Raw genomic sequence first — 14,830 nt, 5'->3', positions numbered from 1 at the left:
TCACTTCCGGTTGGGTTGCCGTGCTGCAGCGGGTGGGGCTATTGGGGCCTGGCCCGGCGGCGGCTCCTCTGCGGTGCTGAGGTGAGTGTGGCTGGGTGGGGGCGGCGGTGACCGCGAGGTCTCCCGGGCGCGGGGTGCCAGCCCTTCCCTGTAGCAACGCGATGCTCGGGCCGGGGCCCACCCCGCTGTCGACGACCTCTCCCGCCCGGCGTCCCTCGGGCAGGCTCCCTCCCCACTCTCGGAGTCCTCACGAAAAGCCCTGTTCCTGCTCCGGCGTTTTCCGATGGGTCCCAAACCCCGACTGGTGTCCTCCCCAAACCTGGCGTCCCGCTCTCCGATCGCCCTGGCCGGGAGTCCTTCCTTGCCGGGCCCCTGCCCCGCCCGAGACTCCCCTTCCCGGGTTTTATGACTCCGGGAGCCTCGGCGTCTCTCCACTGCATTCCTCTTCCCAGGTCGCCCTAGAGGGCTGCGTCCCGGGATGCCCGGGACCCTCATGGCCTGGTGACTCGAGGCCCTCTCCTTGCCAGCTCCTCTCCACCCCGCAGACGGTAAGCCAGCTCTCCAAATAAACCCCGCTACCATAGCCCCCGGCTTGAGCCGAGTCTTTCCCTCGCATGTGGGTCCAGGTTGTATTCCCCACTCCTCCCCAGCTCTCTCCCCCCCCCCCCCCCGCCCCGCTTCTCCACTGAGTCGTCCTGTTCCCTGTCCCTAGCCCCATCTGTCTCCTCACCGGGTCTCTAGCTTGGGTCAGTTAATGCCAAAACACACTCTTTCTCCTCGGCTCTTGTCCTTCCCATTTACCATCCCCCTTCCCGTGCCCCTCGCTTCCCTCTTGCCTTTAGCAATTCCCCGAAATGCCTGCCCCACCGATATACCTTCCTAACCATCCTCTTTTGCCTCTGGCGCTCCAAGGCCTTCTCTTAACAGCCACGCTTTTTGTTTTTGTTTTTTCAAATTTTTTTAATGTTTGTTTTATCTTTGAGAGAGAGACAAGACCGACAGACCGACAGAGCGTGAGTGTGGGAGGGGCAGAGAGAGGGAGACACAGAATCCGAAGCAGGCTCGGAGCAGCCCCGATGGGAGCTGGAACCCACAGACTGTGAGATCACGACCTGAGCTGAAGTCGGTCGCCCAACCGACTGAACCACTCAGGCTCCCCTAGCAGCCACGTTTTTATGTGTCTTCTTAGAGGCCTCTATTCAAGGTCAGGAACTGAAGACGTTTTAAAAAATGTATTTAAAAAAATACACCATGTTTTTGTGCTTTGAAAACATTAAAAAAAATCTTTTTTAGAGAAAACTTAAAAATATGGAGAATAGATTAGCAAACACTAGTGACTAGGTTTGCCACGTGTATTTCAAGCTTTCAATTTTTAAAAAATACATTATTTATTTGTTTTAAACAATCTCTATGCCCCATGTGAGGCTTGAACTTGTGTCCCCAAGGTTAAGGAAGTAGCATACTATAGGGACTGAGCCAGCCAGGCATCCCCCCCTCCTTTTTTTTTTAAAAGTAGACTCCATGAGAGTCTTGAACTGGGGCTTGAACTCATGACCCTGAGAGGTTAAGAGTTGCATGCTCTACTGACTGAGCCAGCCAGGCGCTCCTAGTTTTTGTTTTTATTTTTTTAAGAAAGCTGTTGAAGTGAAATTGCCCTTAGAGGCAGGGTCCCCAGTCCCATTTGCTTCCCAAAGCAACCCTTAGTTTGGACATAGTTTCAGCAGTTTTTTATTTTGTTTTAGTTTTATGGAGGTGTAATTGACAAACAGGAATTGTGGAAGTTTTGGGGCGCCTGGGTGGCGCAGTCGGTTAAGCGTCCGACTTCAGCCAGGTCACGATCTCGCGGTCCGTGAGTTCGAGCCCTGCGTCAGGCTCTGGGCTGATGGCTCGGAGCCTGGAGCCTGTTTCCGGTTCTGTGTCTCCCTCTCTCTCTGCCCCTCCCCCGTTCATGCTCTGTCTCTCTCTGTCCCAAAAATAAATAAACGTTGAAAAAAAAAAATTAAAAAAAAAAAAAAAAGGAATTGTGGAAGTTTTAAATGTACACTTGATGTTTTGATACAGGTGTACATTGTGAGATAATCACATCCAGCACCTCACACAGGCACCATTTGCTTTTTTTGTTTTCTTTTTTTCGTTTTGAGGGAGAGTGAGCACTAGGAGGGGAGGGGCGGAGAGAGAGGGAGAGAGAGAATCACAAGCATGTTCTTTGCTGTCAGCACAGAGCCCGACGCAAGTCTCAATCTTAGCAGTGAGATCGTGACTGGAGCTGATATCGAGTCAGATGCTTAACCTACTGAGCCACCCAGGTGCCCTTTTTTTGTTTATTCTGTGGTGAGGATATTTAAGATCTACCCTCTGAGCAAGTTTCAGAGTTACAATACAGTAATGTTAACTGTAGTCACAGTGCTGTATGTTATATCTCCAGAACTTACTCATCTAGCGCAACTGGAAGTTTGTACTCTGATGGATATGTCTCCATTTTTCCCAACCCCCAAACCCTGGCAGCCAAACCATTCTACTCTCTGTTCTATGATTTGGGCCCTTAGATACCACATGTTAGTGAGATCATGTAGTATTTGTCTTTCTGTGTCTGGTTTATTTCACTTAGCATGATATTTTCCAGGTTTACCCATGTTGTAGCAAATGGCAAGATTTCATTCTTTGTGGCTGAGTCACATTCCATTGTGTATATGTACCACATCTTGTATCCCTACATCTATCGTTGGACACTTAGGTTGTTTCCTTGTCTTGCCTATTGTGAATAATGCTGCAGTGACCATGGGAGTGCAGATCTCTCTTTCAGGGAGTGATTCCATTTCCTTTGGATAATATAACAAGATGTGGGATTGGTGGATCATGTGCTAGTTCTATTTTCAATTTTTTGAAGCGCCTCTGCATTGTTTTCCATAATGGCTGCCCCAATTTACGTTCTCACCAACAGTGCACAAGGGCTCCCTTTTCTCCATATCCTCACCAGCACTTATCTTTTGCTTTTTGATAATGCTCATTGTGACAGGTGTGAGGTGATAACTCATTGTGGTTTTATTTGCAGTTCTCTAGTGATGCTGAGTACTTTTTCATGTACCTGTTGGTCATTTGTATGCTTTGAGGGAGAAATTTAGGTTCTTTGCCCATTTTAAGTTGGGTTTTTGGTTTTTAACCTGTGGAGTTGTGTGAGTTCTTTATATATTTTAGATCTTGATTCCTTATCAGATACATGGTTTGTAAATATTTTCTCCCATTCCTTAGGTGCCTTTTCACTCTGTTGATTATTATTTTGCTGTCAACACATTTTCTTATACCTTTACATACCCACTAGAGTTTTTGTGTTTAAAAGTCTGCATACCGTACATTATGTACTATTGATATCCTGCACTTAACAGTTTCATTCAACCTTATAGCTTTGTATTGCCTCTGACATTGATGTGGTTCATTTCTTTCAATCGCTGTGACCGTGACTGTTCCCTGATAGTCGATACTGAAGTTTCTGATTTTGGGGTGTTTTTTTGTTTGTTTGTTTGTTTTGGTACACACAGCCACATGGTAGCATTCTTGTGTATCTTGTTGTGTGCATTAGCAAGAGTTTTTATAGGGCACATACCTAGAATTAGGTTTCCTGACTGAATTTACAGGGTTTCAGCTCTTCCAGGTGGTGCCAGGTGGATTTCCAGAGTGACTGTACCAGTTTATATTCCCGCAGGACCCTGAGAATCTCATTGTTCTTTATGTCTTCAACACTTGATATTGCGAAGCATTTTATATTTTTCCCACACTGTGGGGAGAGAAGTCTTGAATTTGCATTTCTCCAATTCTCAATGATGTTGAAGATCGTTTCAAATGTTTATTGGACTCTTGATTTCATCATCTGTGACTTACCAAGTCATTCTGTGTTTAGTTTCTTAAATGAATGGTCTTGTCCTTTGTGTGTGTGTGTGTGTGTGTGTGTGTGTGTGTTTGTGTGTGTGTGTGTGTTTTAAGATATATTCTGTGTATCTTTTCTTATGTATTATGTCTGCAAATATCTTTCACTCTGCATCTTGTCTTTTAATTTTGTGTTTTGTACAGAAAATTTTTTGGAGTAAAATTAAGCAACTTCTCCTCTATGGACTGTATTTTGTGTATTTTCCTAGAATAGCTGTAATTTGAAAAAAATATATTTAGGTCTTCTATGTGCTTAAAATATATTTTTGTTGGCCATAGGAGGCAGGGATTGAATTTTATTTTCCTAAGGAAAATCAGTTGTGTTGGTACCATTATGAATAGCATGTCATTAACATATGCATGGCTCTGTTCGTTATCTTCTTTACTTTGCTTACACTTTGCTTTTATTACCATAGCCTTACAGTAAGTCTTGATAGGTGGTAGGGCATGCCTCTGCCTACCTTACTTCTTTTTTGGCATTGTCTTAGTTAATCGTGGATCATTATTTTGATATTTAGTCATTTTTGTCAGATTTCGTGTTATGTCCTGTTGCAATTTTGATTGCACAGAATTAATAGGTTTATTTGAGCAGAGCTGACATTTTTATGATATCGAATCCTCCTATTTATGAATACTGTCTGTTTCTCCGTAGGTCTTTTTGATGTCCTTTAGTGAAGTTTTACCATTTTGTCCCTGGCATTTTGGACAACACTTGATGGCCATTGTTGCATGCATGGTATGTAGAGTTGTGTCCCTCATTTCATTTCATTTCATTTCATTTCATTTCATTTCATTTCATTTCATTTCATAGAGAGCGTCAGTAGGGGAGAGGGGCTAGGGGCAGAGAGAGAGAGAGAGGGCGGGGTGGGGGGGGAGAATGTTAAGCAGGGTCCATACTCAGTGTGGAGCCTGACACAGGGCTTGATCCCACAACCCTCGAATCATGACAGCCCAAATCAAGAGTTGGGTGGTTAACTGACTGAGCCACCGAGGTGCCCCCCTCCCTGACTTTTTTGTTTTTAATAGTATTTCTTTTTCTATCTTTTCTGCTGCCTCCCCCTCATTGGACTTGCCAGATACTTGTTATTAGCATTCTAAAGGACCAGTGTTATTTTCTGTTTCTTTATTTTATGTATTTTAAAATGTTTACTTATTTTGAGAGAGAGAGAGAGCACACACAAGGGGGGGTGCAGGGCAGAGAGAGGAGAGAGAGACAGAATCCCAAGCAAGCTCCCACACTGTCAGTGTGGAGCCCATCTCGGGCTCAATCTCACAAACTGTGAGGTCAGGTCATGACTCGAGCTGAAATCAAATCAGACGCTTAACCAGTTGAGCTACCCAGGTGCCCCAGATATTATTTTGTTTCTTTAAATTGAGTGGTGTTCTTTTTTTTTTTTTAAATCTTTCCTTGAATCCACTTTTCTCAGTCTGTGTCTAATTTCTTATTGAATGTTTAGATAGTTTATTTCAGTCTCTCTTATGCTAAAATAAGTGCATTAAGAATGCACATTTTTCGGGGCATCTGTGTGGCTCAGTTTGTTAAATGTCTGATTATTGGATTCAGCTCGGGTCATGATCTCTTGTTTGGTGAGTTCAAGCCCCTCGTTGGGCTCTGCACTGATGGTGCGGAGCTTGCTTGGGATTCTCTGTCTCCCTCTCTCTCTGTGTCCCTCCCCTGCTCGTGCTCTCTCTCTCCAAATAAATAAACATTAAAACAAAATTTTTAAAGAATGTATTTTTTTTGTTAGGTGGCCTTTGTTTCCATTTTTATGGTTTTCTGGAAAGGGGTACTTGTTTTTAGCATATATTTCCAGCATAACAGCGGTCTGGTGAGAGAATGTTTTCCCAAATGATGTCAGCCTTTGGAAGTTGTTGAAACTTTCATTGTTGCCTGGTTCATGATGTTATTTTAATAGTTTTGAATGTGCATCTTGGCAAGTGTCTATTCTCTATGTTTTAAGTGGCTGTTCTCTACTCAGTCCTCTTGCTTCTGAGGGATATGTGTTAGAATCTCTCATTCCAGTGGAGCTTTGCCAGGTTCCTCTTTGCTGCTTCAGTTAGAGCATTGGCTTTCTACATTTGGATTTTGTTGGTAGATACATACATGTCTGTAATTACGTCTTCTTGGTGGATTTTCCTTTTATTAATGTGTATTGTTATTTTTGTTCCTATAATTTTTGCTTTCAGTTCTGTTTTAATTGGTTTAAATAAATGCTGATCCACACATAGCAATGCATATTAAAAGCTCACAAATATCGGGGCGCCTGGGTGGCGCAGTCGGTTAAGCGTCCGACTTCAGCCAGGTCACGATCTCGCGGTCCGTGAGTTCGAGCCCCGCGTCAGGCTCTGGGCGGATGGCTCAGAGCCTGGAGCCTGTTTCCGATTCTGTGTCTCCCTTTCTCTCTGCCCCTCCCCCGTTCATGCTCTGTCTCTCGCTGTCCCAAAAATAAATAAACGTTGGAAAAAAAAAAAAAAAAGCTCACAAATATCATGAATGAGGGGAAGAAGTCAAGAGTATAGACAGCTTCTATTTCCTTTGATAAAAAACTCACCAGAGGCACAGCTGATCTGTGGTGGTGGCATTCAGGGTAGAGCTTCACTCTTGGGCGTGCAGGGAGGAAGCAGTGCCTGCAGGGGCAGGAGGGCTGACGTTGGTGCTGGTTCTGTGGGTGTGGGCCCTTGTGATTGCCCCTGGAGCTGTGTGTTCAGGATTTCTCAACTCTTCTTCATAAATGTCATATTTCAATAAAGAGCTTTAAAGGCAAAGAAAAGGTATATATCTTCTACAGCTTTATTTTAATTAGTGTTTGTTTAATCTGTCTTATATTCAGCCTTTGTGTTACTTTATTTTAGGTTATGTAGATGCGTTGTGTGCATCTGTTGGAGAGTCTTGTGCTTCTAGTAGGTGAGTTTAATTGTTTTATTTCTTATCATTACTCATCCACTGAATTGTTTCGACTGCTGTTGTATTTTTTGCCGTCTGTACTTTGACTTTGTTCTATGCCTTCCGTTGATTTTCTTTTTCTTTTTCTCCTCAATACTTAACGTGTTGTCTTTACTCTTTCATGTAAAGTGAATGGGTATCTCCGTCTTTCTCCTGAATGAGACAGCTTGGCGTGTCAGGGAGGTTGAGGGGAGCAGATGACCCGAGGAGTTGTGCACGTGTCCGTGTACTGGGTGCCAGGTTGGGCAGGGTAGCCCCAGGCAGGGAGCAGAGTCAGCCTGGGAGGCCAGCTGTGCCCCGATGGGGATGAACGTGGTCCTGAAGGTGCCCACAGGAGAGGCCAGGCTGGGCCTCCACGTGTTCCTTTCTCTTCCCTCAGCACCAGTGTGGCTTACTGCTGACTTCCTCCCCTTGGAAGCCCAGGGTACCAGGCGATGGCAACTTTGCACCTGTCTGCCCTGCCCCAGGTGAGCATCCGTTTTCCCTGGGAGGTGTGAAGTCTCCACACAGGGCTTTCCTGCTTCTGCTGCCTCAGCAGGCACTGTGAGGCATGTCTGGTCTGGGGCGTTGAGCAGAGGAGGAGTGACCCTGGGATTCCCCCGGCCTTCCTCAGTTAGCTGGCTTAGCAGCCAAGGGCCCGGGCCACTCCCCTGGGTCATGCTGGGGGATCATTCCTGTAGCTGCCCCTGTGCTGCTGCTCCTAGAATGCTTCTGCGGCACCTGCCCCCAGGGCCCACGCTGAGTCGCACCTGGGCCTGCAGCAGCCCTTGTCATTCCAGGCTGAGGTGACCTTTGAGGACGTGGCCGTGCTATTCTCCCGGGAGGAGTGGGGCCGTCTGGGCCCTACTCAGAGGGGCCTCTACAGGGACGTGATGCTGGAGACCTACAGGAATCTGGTCTCCCTGGGTAAGGCCCCTCACTAGGATGCAGCTCAGGGAACAGCCCCGGGAACTGAGGGCTCAGCAGGGGTTGGGCTGGGGGCCTCTTCCCCCTGGTCCTGGGCAGGCCTGGTCTGCTAGAGGAGGGGCCAGGCAGGGCTGGGTCTGTGCTTCTGTCATCTGACTCTGAGCTCCCAGATAAGAGTGCCTCCTGCTCCAGACCCGAGACAGGTCCCTCCCCAGAGGGATTGTGTACCTTCCAAGAGGAGAGAGAGCCCTCTGCACTTTTGTTCCCTGTGTTCAATTTGCCTCTTTACGACTGCCCCCAGCCCTCCAGAGTGTCCAGACTCCCCATCACCCCACTTTGCCTGTGCTTCTCTTCCTGCCACAGGAAGGAGATGTTGTGAGATCATGCTCAGTGCAGCCCTGTTCCTTGGCACCAACCCCAGGCCCTGTTTTCTTCTTAGGAGCTGGACGTGCAGGTCCCAAGCCTGGGGTGATCACACAGTTGGAGCGAGGGGATGAACCATGGGTCCTGGATGCACAGGGTGCCAAAGGGAAAGGGCGACCGAGAGTCAGTGTCTCAGGTGCGTGAAGGGGGCCTCTTCCCCAACAGCTGCTGAACAGGCATCTTTTGGAGTCCAGGGTGTATGGTTAATGGTTCCGGAATTGAGAACAAGGTGCATTGGGGCAGCATTATTCTGAGTACCTCATTGTGGTCATTCTTGAGCTGAATCTTCTAGGAGGGTGAGAGGGGGCATTGTTGGCAGAGGAGAAGAGGGAAGGGCATTCGGGTATGCTGTGAGGGAAGGCTGGGTCCATGGGACCTCATGGAGCCCTGCCCTCCAGAGCTCATGCCCTGTGAGGAGGGTCAGGCAGGGCCATAGTATGGAGACCATCGCTTCATTCTCCTTTACTAAAATTGCCACTTGGCAATCACGGACCATTACAAGAAAGAGAGAATATGTCATCACCCAGATACCAGTGTGTTCCTACTCTCCCCTTTCTCGTGCTGTTTCACGCCCATACGAATGTTGCTTCTTGACAGGGATGCAGTGCTCCCAAGTGTACTGCTGTCACCTCCTTTTTCACTCAATGAGTGTCCATCTTTTTTTTTTTATTAAAAAATTTTTTTTTTAATGTTTATTTATTTTTGAGACAGAGACAGAGCATGAATGGGGGAGGGGCAGAGAGAGAGGGAGACACAGAATCGGAAGCAGGCTCCAGGCTCTGAGCCATCAGCCCAGAGCCTGACGCGGGGCTCGAACTCACGAACTGTGAGATTGTGACCTGAGCTGAAGTCGGACGCTCAACCGGCTGAGCCACCCAGGCGCCCCAATGAGTGTCCATCTTTATGCACAAGTCAGTCACTGGTTTTGTTGGAAGTGCCAGTGGGAAGGGTGCTCTGTAGTTTCATTGCCATGAACAACTCTGATAAGCGTTATTTTGCACGTCTTGGTGATGTCCTAAGAAGCAACTCTTGGTTCAAAGGACTTGAATTTCTCTTTTGTAAATCTGTTTATTCAAATATAAATACTTCTAGAACCAGGGTAAATCTTGTTTATAACTCAGTGAATTTTTATAAAAATCCTCTTCCAGATCAAGATGTAGAACTTCTCTAGTTCCCTGGGAGCCCACTGGGCCTCCTGTCATTTCCCACTGCTCCTCACAGGACCCTTCTCTCTGACTCCTGGGGACGGCACTCTGCCCCTCAGCTCTGTGTCTTGTCTCACGCATCTGAACGTTGTGAGGGCTGCTGTGGTGGACTCAGTTTGTTCTCTTTCGTTGCCACATGATGTTCTGCCATGTGAATCTACCACAAATTACTTTCCTTTTTTTTTTTAAATTTATTTTGAGAGAGAGAGAGAGCAGGGGCGGGGCAGAAAGAGTGGGAGAGAGAGAATCCCAAGTAGGCTCCACACTGATGTGGGGCTCGAATCCACGAACTGTGAGATCATGACCTGAGCTGAAGTCAAGAGTTGGATGCTTAACCGACAGCCACCCAGGCACTCCAAGATATTTTCCATTCTTGTTGACATTTGGTTGTCCCCGTTTTGGGGTCGTTGTGGATGTTTCTCTTGGTTCACAGAAAGTACCTTTCTGGTGGTATGTTTCTGCAAGGGGAGTTGGTGTATGAATGTCTGGTCAAGGCAGGAAGGAGAGGAGGCTTGAGGGTATCAGGAACCATTCTGTGTGGCACCTTGAGTTTAAGGGGCTGGTAATTGCCTCTCAGGCCCCTGAGAAAAGACACAGGAATGGGTATAGCCTGCGAGGGGGAGCTCAGGGACACCAAGGCCCATGGTTGGCACGAGGTTGGCCTTCTGATGTCCTGAGGAGGCACCTGGTTTTCCTGCCCTGAATTTTGGGGTGAATTAGCTGTTGTTAAGTGGCCTCAGACTCACTTCTTTGTCAGATGTCCTCTGTGACTCTCAGGGCCCCCTGGTCTCCATGGTGGCATGAAGCTTCCATGTTCTGTCCCTTTGTAATGAGGACCTGCGCCCTATAGCCGCACTTAGGAAGGTTTTGTGGGCAGAAGGCGGGCAGGAAGAATTCGTCAGGCCTGGTTTAAATACTTGCACTGCCACATGACTGCAGCCTTGGGTGAGTTCTTTAAGCCTCTGAGCTACCGGCTCTCCTCTCTGCAAGGCGTTGTAACCCTGGAGGTGGTGGAATCGGTACGGCACCGATGGTTGGCAGCATCTTCGTACCTTCCTTCTGAAGTCAGAACAGGTGGTCCAGAGATGTGTTTGTTGTTTCAGCTCGTGGGACCAGGACTGAGTACAGTGAGTTGTCTTCAGGAGAAATGCTTGATGGGGAAGAACTGGATCGGCGCCAGAGTGCCGTTTCCCAGGGACCTGAGCCTGGAGAGGCCCGTGCGTGTGTCCGGGAGCCAGAGGACAGCCTGGACGAGCCTGTGGAACAGAGATGCCTGAGGCCAGTCCCATGGACTAATGAGGAGAGCATCCAGGAGTCTGCAGGGAGCCTCAGCTTCCAGTCAAGTCCGATCTCTGACCAGAGACCTCACAAATGTGACATATGTGAACAAAGTTTTGAACAGAGATCATACCTCAATAACCATAAGCGTGTACACAGGACAAAAAAGATAAATGTAGTCCATGATTCTGGGGAATTCTTCAGTGCAAATCTGGCTAAAGAAGCTCAGATAATTCCTCTTGGGAAAAAATTGCATCATTGTGGTTACTGTGGGAAAGCCTTCAGGTACAGTGCTAACCTCGTCAAGCACCAGCGGCTTCATAGCGAAGAAAAGCCCTACAAGTGTGAAGAGTGTGGGAAAGCCTTCGGCCAGAGCTGCGAGTTCATCAGTCACCGAAGGATGCATTCAGGGGAGATCCCCTACCGGTGTGGTGAGTGCGGGAAGACGTTCAACCAAAGGCCCAACCTCATGAAGCATCAGAGGATTCACACCGGGGAGAAGCCCTACAAGTGTGGTGATTGCGGGAAACACTTCAGTGCCTATTCTTCCCTTATTTACCACCAGAGAATCCACACTGGAGAGAAACCCTATAAGTGCAATGACTGTGGGAAAGCCTTCAGTGATGGCTCAATCCTCATCCGGCATCGTCGGACTCACACTGGAGAGAAGCCATTTGAGTGCAAAGAATGTGGCAAAGGCTTTACCCAAAGTTCTAACCTTATCCAACATCAAAGAATTCACACTGGGGAGAAACCCTATAAATGCAATGAATGTGAGAAAGCCTTCATCCAAAAAACCAAACTGGTTGAACATCAGAGAAGCCACACTGGAGAGAAGCCCTATGAGTGTAATGACTGTGGCAAAGTCTTCAGCCAAAGCACACACCTTATTCAGCATCAGAGGATCCACACGGGAGAGAAGCCGTACAAGTGCAGTGAGTGTGGGAAGGCCTTCCACAACAGTTCCAGACTCATCCACCACCAAAGGTCACACCACGGAGAGAAGCCGTACAAATGCAGCGATTGCAAGAAAGCCTTTAGCCAGGGTACTTACCTCATCCAGCACCGGAGGATCCACACGGGGGAGAAGCCCTACAAGTGCAGCAAGTGTGGGAAAGCCTTCCGGCACAGTTCCAACATGTGCCAGCATCAGAGGATTCACCTCCGGGAGGACTTTGCGAGGTGACTGTGGACGAGGGCCCATGAGTTCTTCTGTGCACTTCTCCATATGACCCACCCCACCCCTTTATTTATTGTCCGTACAGTGTTGTCACAGATGAAGGGCATTTCTAATTAAAAACAAACGCAACTCTTTCCTTAATCCCGAAGCCGTGCATGTTCATTTTAGAGAAATTGAGAGAGAGGTAGGCAAAAAGAAGTTCTTGTGATTCCCCCCGTTTAGAAAATGAATCCATTACTGTTGATTTAGCATAAGCTTCCTTTCACACAGTTCAGCGCGTTGTCAAAAGAAAATACTGCGTGCTTGTCATTGCAGCACAGAGGATCTTCCTTTGTTGTTTCCTCGATCCTAGAAAAGTCACACTGGAAAAATTCTACATATTTACATATTGTAATTTAAAAAGATTAGCATAATGTTCATGCTTTTCCGTGTATCTTAATAGAGGTGATATTGTGGTAAAATACACATAACCTGAAACTTACCGTTTTTACCGTTTTTAGGTGTACAGCTCAGTGGCATTAAATACACTCACAATGTTGTATGACCATCCCCACTATTTCCAGAACTTTTATGACCTGAAACAGAAACTCTGTACGCATTAAATAATAACTCTCCCTTTCTCTCGGCTGCTGACAGTCTGTTCTATTTTCTGTCTGAATTTGCCTATTCTGGCTTCTTCAGGTATGGAGTCATATAGTATCTGCCCTTTATATCTAGCTTATTTCACTTTGCATAATGTCCTCAAGATTTATCCATGTTGTAACCTGTATCAGAATGTCATTTTTTTATGCCTGAAAAATATGAACTTGATTTGTAGATACCATGTTTTATTTATCCATTCATCTCTTAGTGGGCACTTGGGTGTTGTATACAAGTATTTTTTGGATCCTTTCAGTACTTTGGGGTATAATCCTGGGAGTGAAATTGCTGGATCATATGGTAATTCCACGTTTAGCTTTTTGAGGAGCGGCCAGACTTTTCCACACAGTGGCTGTACCGTTTTATAGTCCCACCACAATGAATAGAAGGTTCTGATTTCTCCACATCCTTGCCAACGTTTGTTATTTTCCATTTTTTAAAGGTTGATATATTTATTTCTGTACACGACATGGGTCTTGAACTCACAACCCTGAGATCAAGAGTCGCATGCGCTTCTGACTGAGCCAGCCAGACACCCCAATTTTTCCATTTTTAAAAATAATATCTATACTAATGGGTGTGAAGTGGTATCTCATTGTGGTTTTGGTTTGCATTTCCCTGACGACTAATGATGTTGAACATCTTTTCAGGCACTTATTGGCCATTTGTATATCATCTTTGGAGAAATGTCTGTCCTAGTCCTTTGCCAACTTTTGAATTGGGTTCTTTCTTATTGTTGAGGTGTAGGAGTTCTTTGTATGTTTTGCGTAGTAATCCCTTATCAGGTATATGATTTGGAAATATTTACTCTAATTCTGTGAGTTCTGTCTATTGTTATTAGTGTCCTTTGTTGCACAAAAGTTTTTAATTTTTATGAAGTTCAGTGTATTTTTTTCTTTTGTTGCCTGTGCTTTGTGTGTCCTACTCAAGAAATTGCTAAGTCCGAGGTTAGGAAGATTTGCCCCTCTGTTTTTTTCTGAAGTTTGTAGTTTTAGGTCGTTGATCCATTTTAAGCTAATTTTTTAATATGGTATAAGGTAAGAGTCCAAATTCCTTCTTTTGGAAGTAGACCTCCAATTTTCCCTACAACATTGTTTTTAAAAGTTTATTCATATATATATACATATATATATATATATATATATTTTTTTTTTTTTTTTGGGACAGAGAGAGACAGAGCATGAACGGGGGAGGGGCAGAGAGAGAGGGAGACACAGAATTGGAAACAGGCTCCAGGCTCTGAGCCATCAGCCCAGAGCCTGATGCGGGGCTCGAACTCACGGACCGCGAGATCGTGACCTGGCTGAAGTCGGACGCTTAACCGACTGCGCCACCCAGGCGCCCCTATTCATATATTTTTGAGAGCAAGAGTACAAGTTGTGGAGTGGCAAACGGAAGGGGAGAGAGAATCCTAAACAGGCTCTGTGTGTCAGCGCAGAGTCTAATGTGGGGCTTGAACCCACAAACTGAGATCATGACCAAAACCAAGAGTCAGGTGCTTAACCGACTGAGCCACCTAGGCGCCCCATCCTACAACATTTTTTGAAAAGACTTGGCTTTCCTTATTGAATGGTGTATAGGCATACCTCAGAGATCTTGAGGGCTCAGTTCCAGACCACTGTGATAAAGCACATATGTCCGTAAAGCAAGTGAAATGAATTTGTGGTTTCCCATTTCATATGAAAGTTACATTTACGGGACAGCATATTAAGTGTGCAATAGCATGTCTAAAAAACCAGTGTGCATACCTTGAACAGTTTATTTCAAACAAATGGTAGTCATCATGTGAATCATAATCACTGGTCACAGGTTACCATAACAAATGTAATAATGATGAAAAAGTTTGAAGTATTGCAAAAATTACCAAAATGTGACAGACACAAAGTGAATAAATGCTGTTGGGAGAATACTGCCAATAGACTTGCTTGACATGGGATTGTCACAGATCTTCAGTTTGTAAGAAACACGATAAAGCAAAGCATGAGAAAACAAGGTATGCCTGTATTGGCCCAGGCTGCCATAAAAATACCATAGAACTGGTGGCTTAAAAACCAAATTTATCAAAAACAAATCTGTCATAGTTCTGGAGACTAAGTCCAAGATCAAGGTGCTGGTTGATTCAACCCTGGTGAGGATTTTCTTCCTGGCTTGCAAACAGCTGCCTTCTCACTGTGCTCTCACATGGTAGAGAAGGAGATCTCAGATGTCTCTTACTTCTAGAAGGGCATCAGCCCTATCAGATTAGGTCCCATATTTATGACTTTATTTAAACTTTATCACCAGTTGACAGGCCCTGTCTACAAATACAGTCCCATTGGGGCTTAGAGCTTCAAT

General features: G+C 46.0%; 1 protein-coding gene across 5 annotated transcripts; it reads left to right on the top strand.

The window, feature by feature from the left end:
• The first annotated feature begins 8 nt into the window (after positions 1–8).
• ZNF34 (zinc finger protein 34) lies at positions 9–11,998 on the top strand. 5 transcript variants are annotated; one of them, XM_030303625.1, is made up of 8 exons: positions 9–81; positions 453–548; positions 4,574–4,657; positions 6,775–6,826; positions 7,245–7,332; positions 7,645–7,771; positions 8,211–8,330; positions 10,503–11,998. In XM_030303625.1, exons 5-8 carry the CDS (start codon positions 7,300–7,302, stop codon positions 11,861–11,863), a joined length of 1,641 nt encoding a protein of 546 aa, XP_030159485.1. In that variant the 5' UTR covers positions 9–81; positions 453–548; positions 4,574–4,657; positions 6,775–6,826; positions 7,245–7,299; the 3' UTR covers positions 11,864–11,998. The 5 variants fall into 5 exon arrangements, with proteins under 5 accessions (XP_030159485.1, XP_030159480.1, XP_030159483.1 ...); XM_030303620.1 differs by having other exon boundaries at positions 7,627–7,771; XM_030303623.1 differs by lacking the exon at positions 4,574–4,657 and having other exon boundaries at positions 7,627–7,771.
• The last annotated feature ends 2,832 nt before the right edge of the window (positions 11,999–14,830 follow it).

This window comes from Lynx canadensis, chromosome F2, assembly GCF_007474595.2.
Source record: "Lynx canadensis isolate LIC74 chromosome F2, mLynCan4.pri.v2, whole genome shotgun sequence".
Taxonomy (NCBI): Eukaryota; Metazoa; Chordata; class Mammalia; order Carnivora; family Felidae; genus Lynx; species Lynx canadensis.
The sequence above is the reverse complement of the archived record's forward strand: the minus strand, read 5'-3'. Positions and strand labels throughout refer to the sequence as shown.

Excerpts from the sequence above, each read along its gene's own strand:
- ZNF34 (XM_030303623.1), top strand. The coding sequence starts at position 7,300 with ATGGCAACTTTGCACCTGTCTGCCCTGCCCCAG. Across the intron at positions 7,333-7,626 it reads ACCTGTCTGCCCTGCCCCAG|CAGCCCTTGTCATTCCAGGC; the intron begins GTGAGCATCCGT and ends CTGGGCCTGCAG. Across the intron at positions 8,331-10,502 it reads ACCGAGAGTCAGTGTCTCAG|CTCGTGGGACCAGGACTGAG; the intron begins GTGCGTGAAGGG and ends TTGTTGTTTCAG.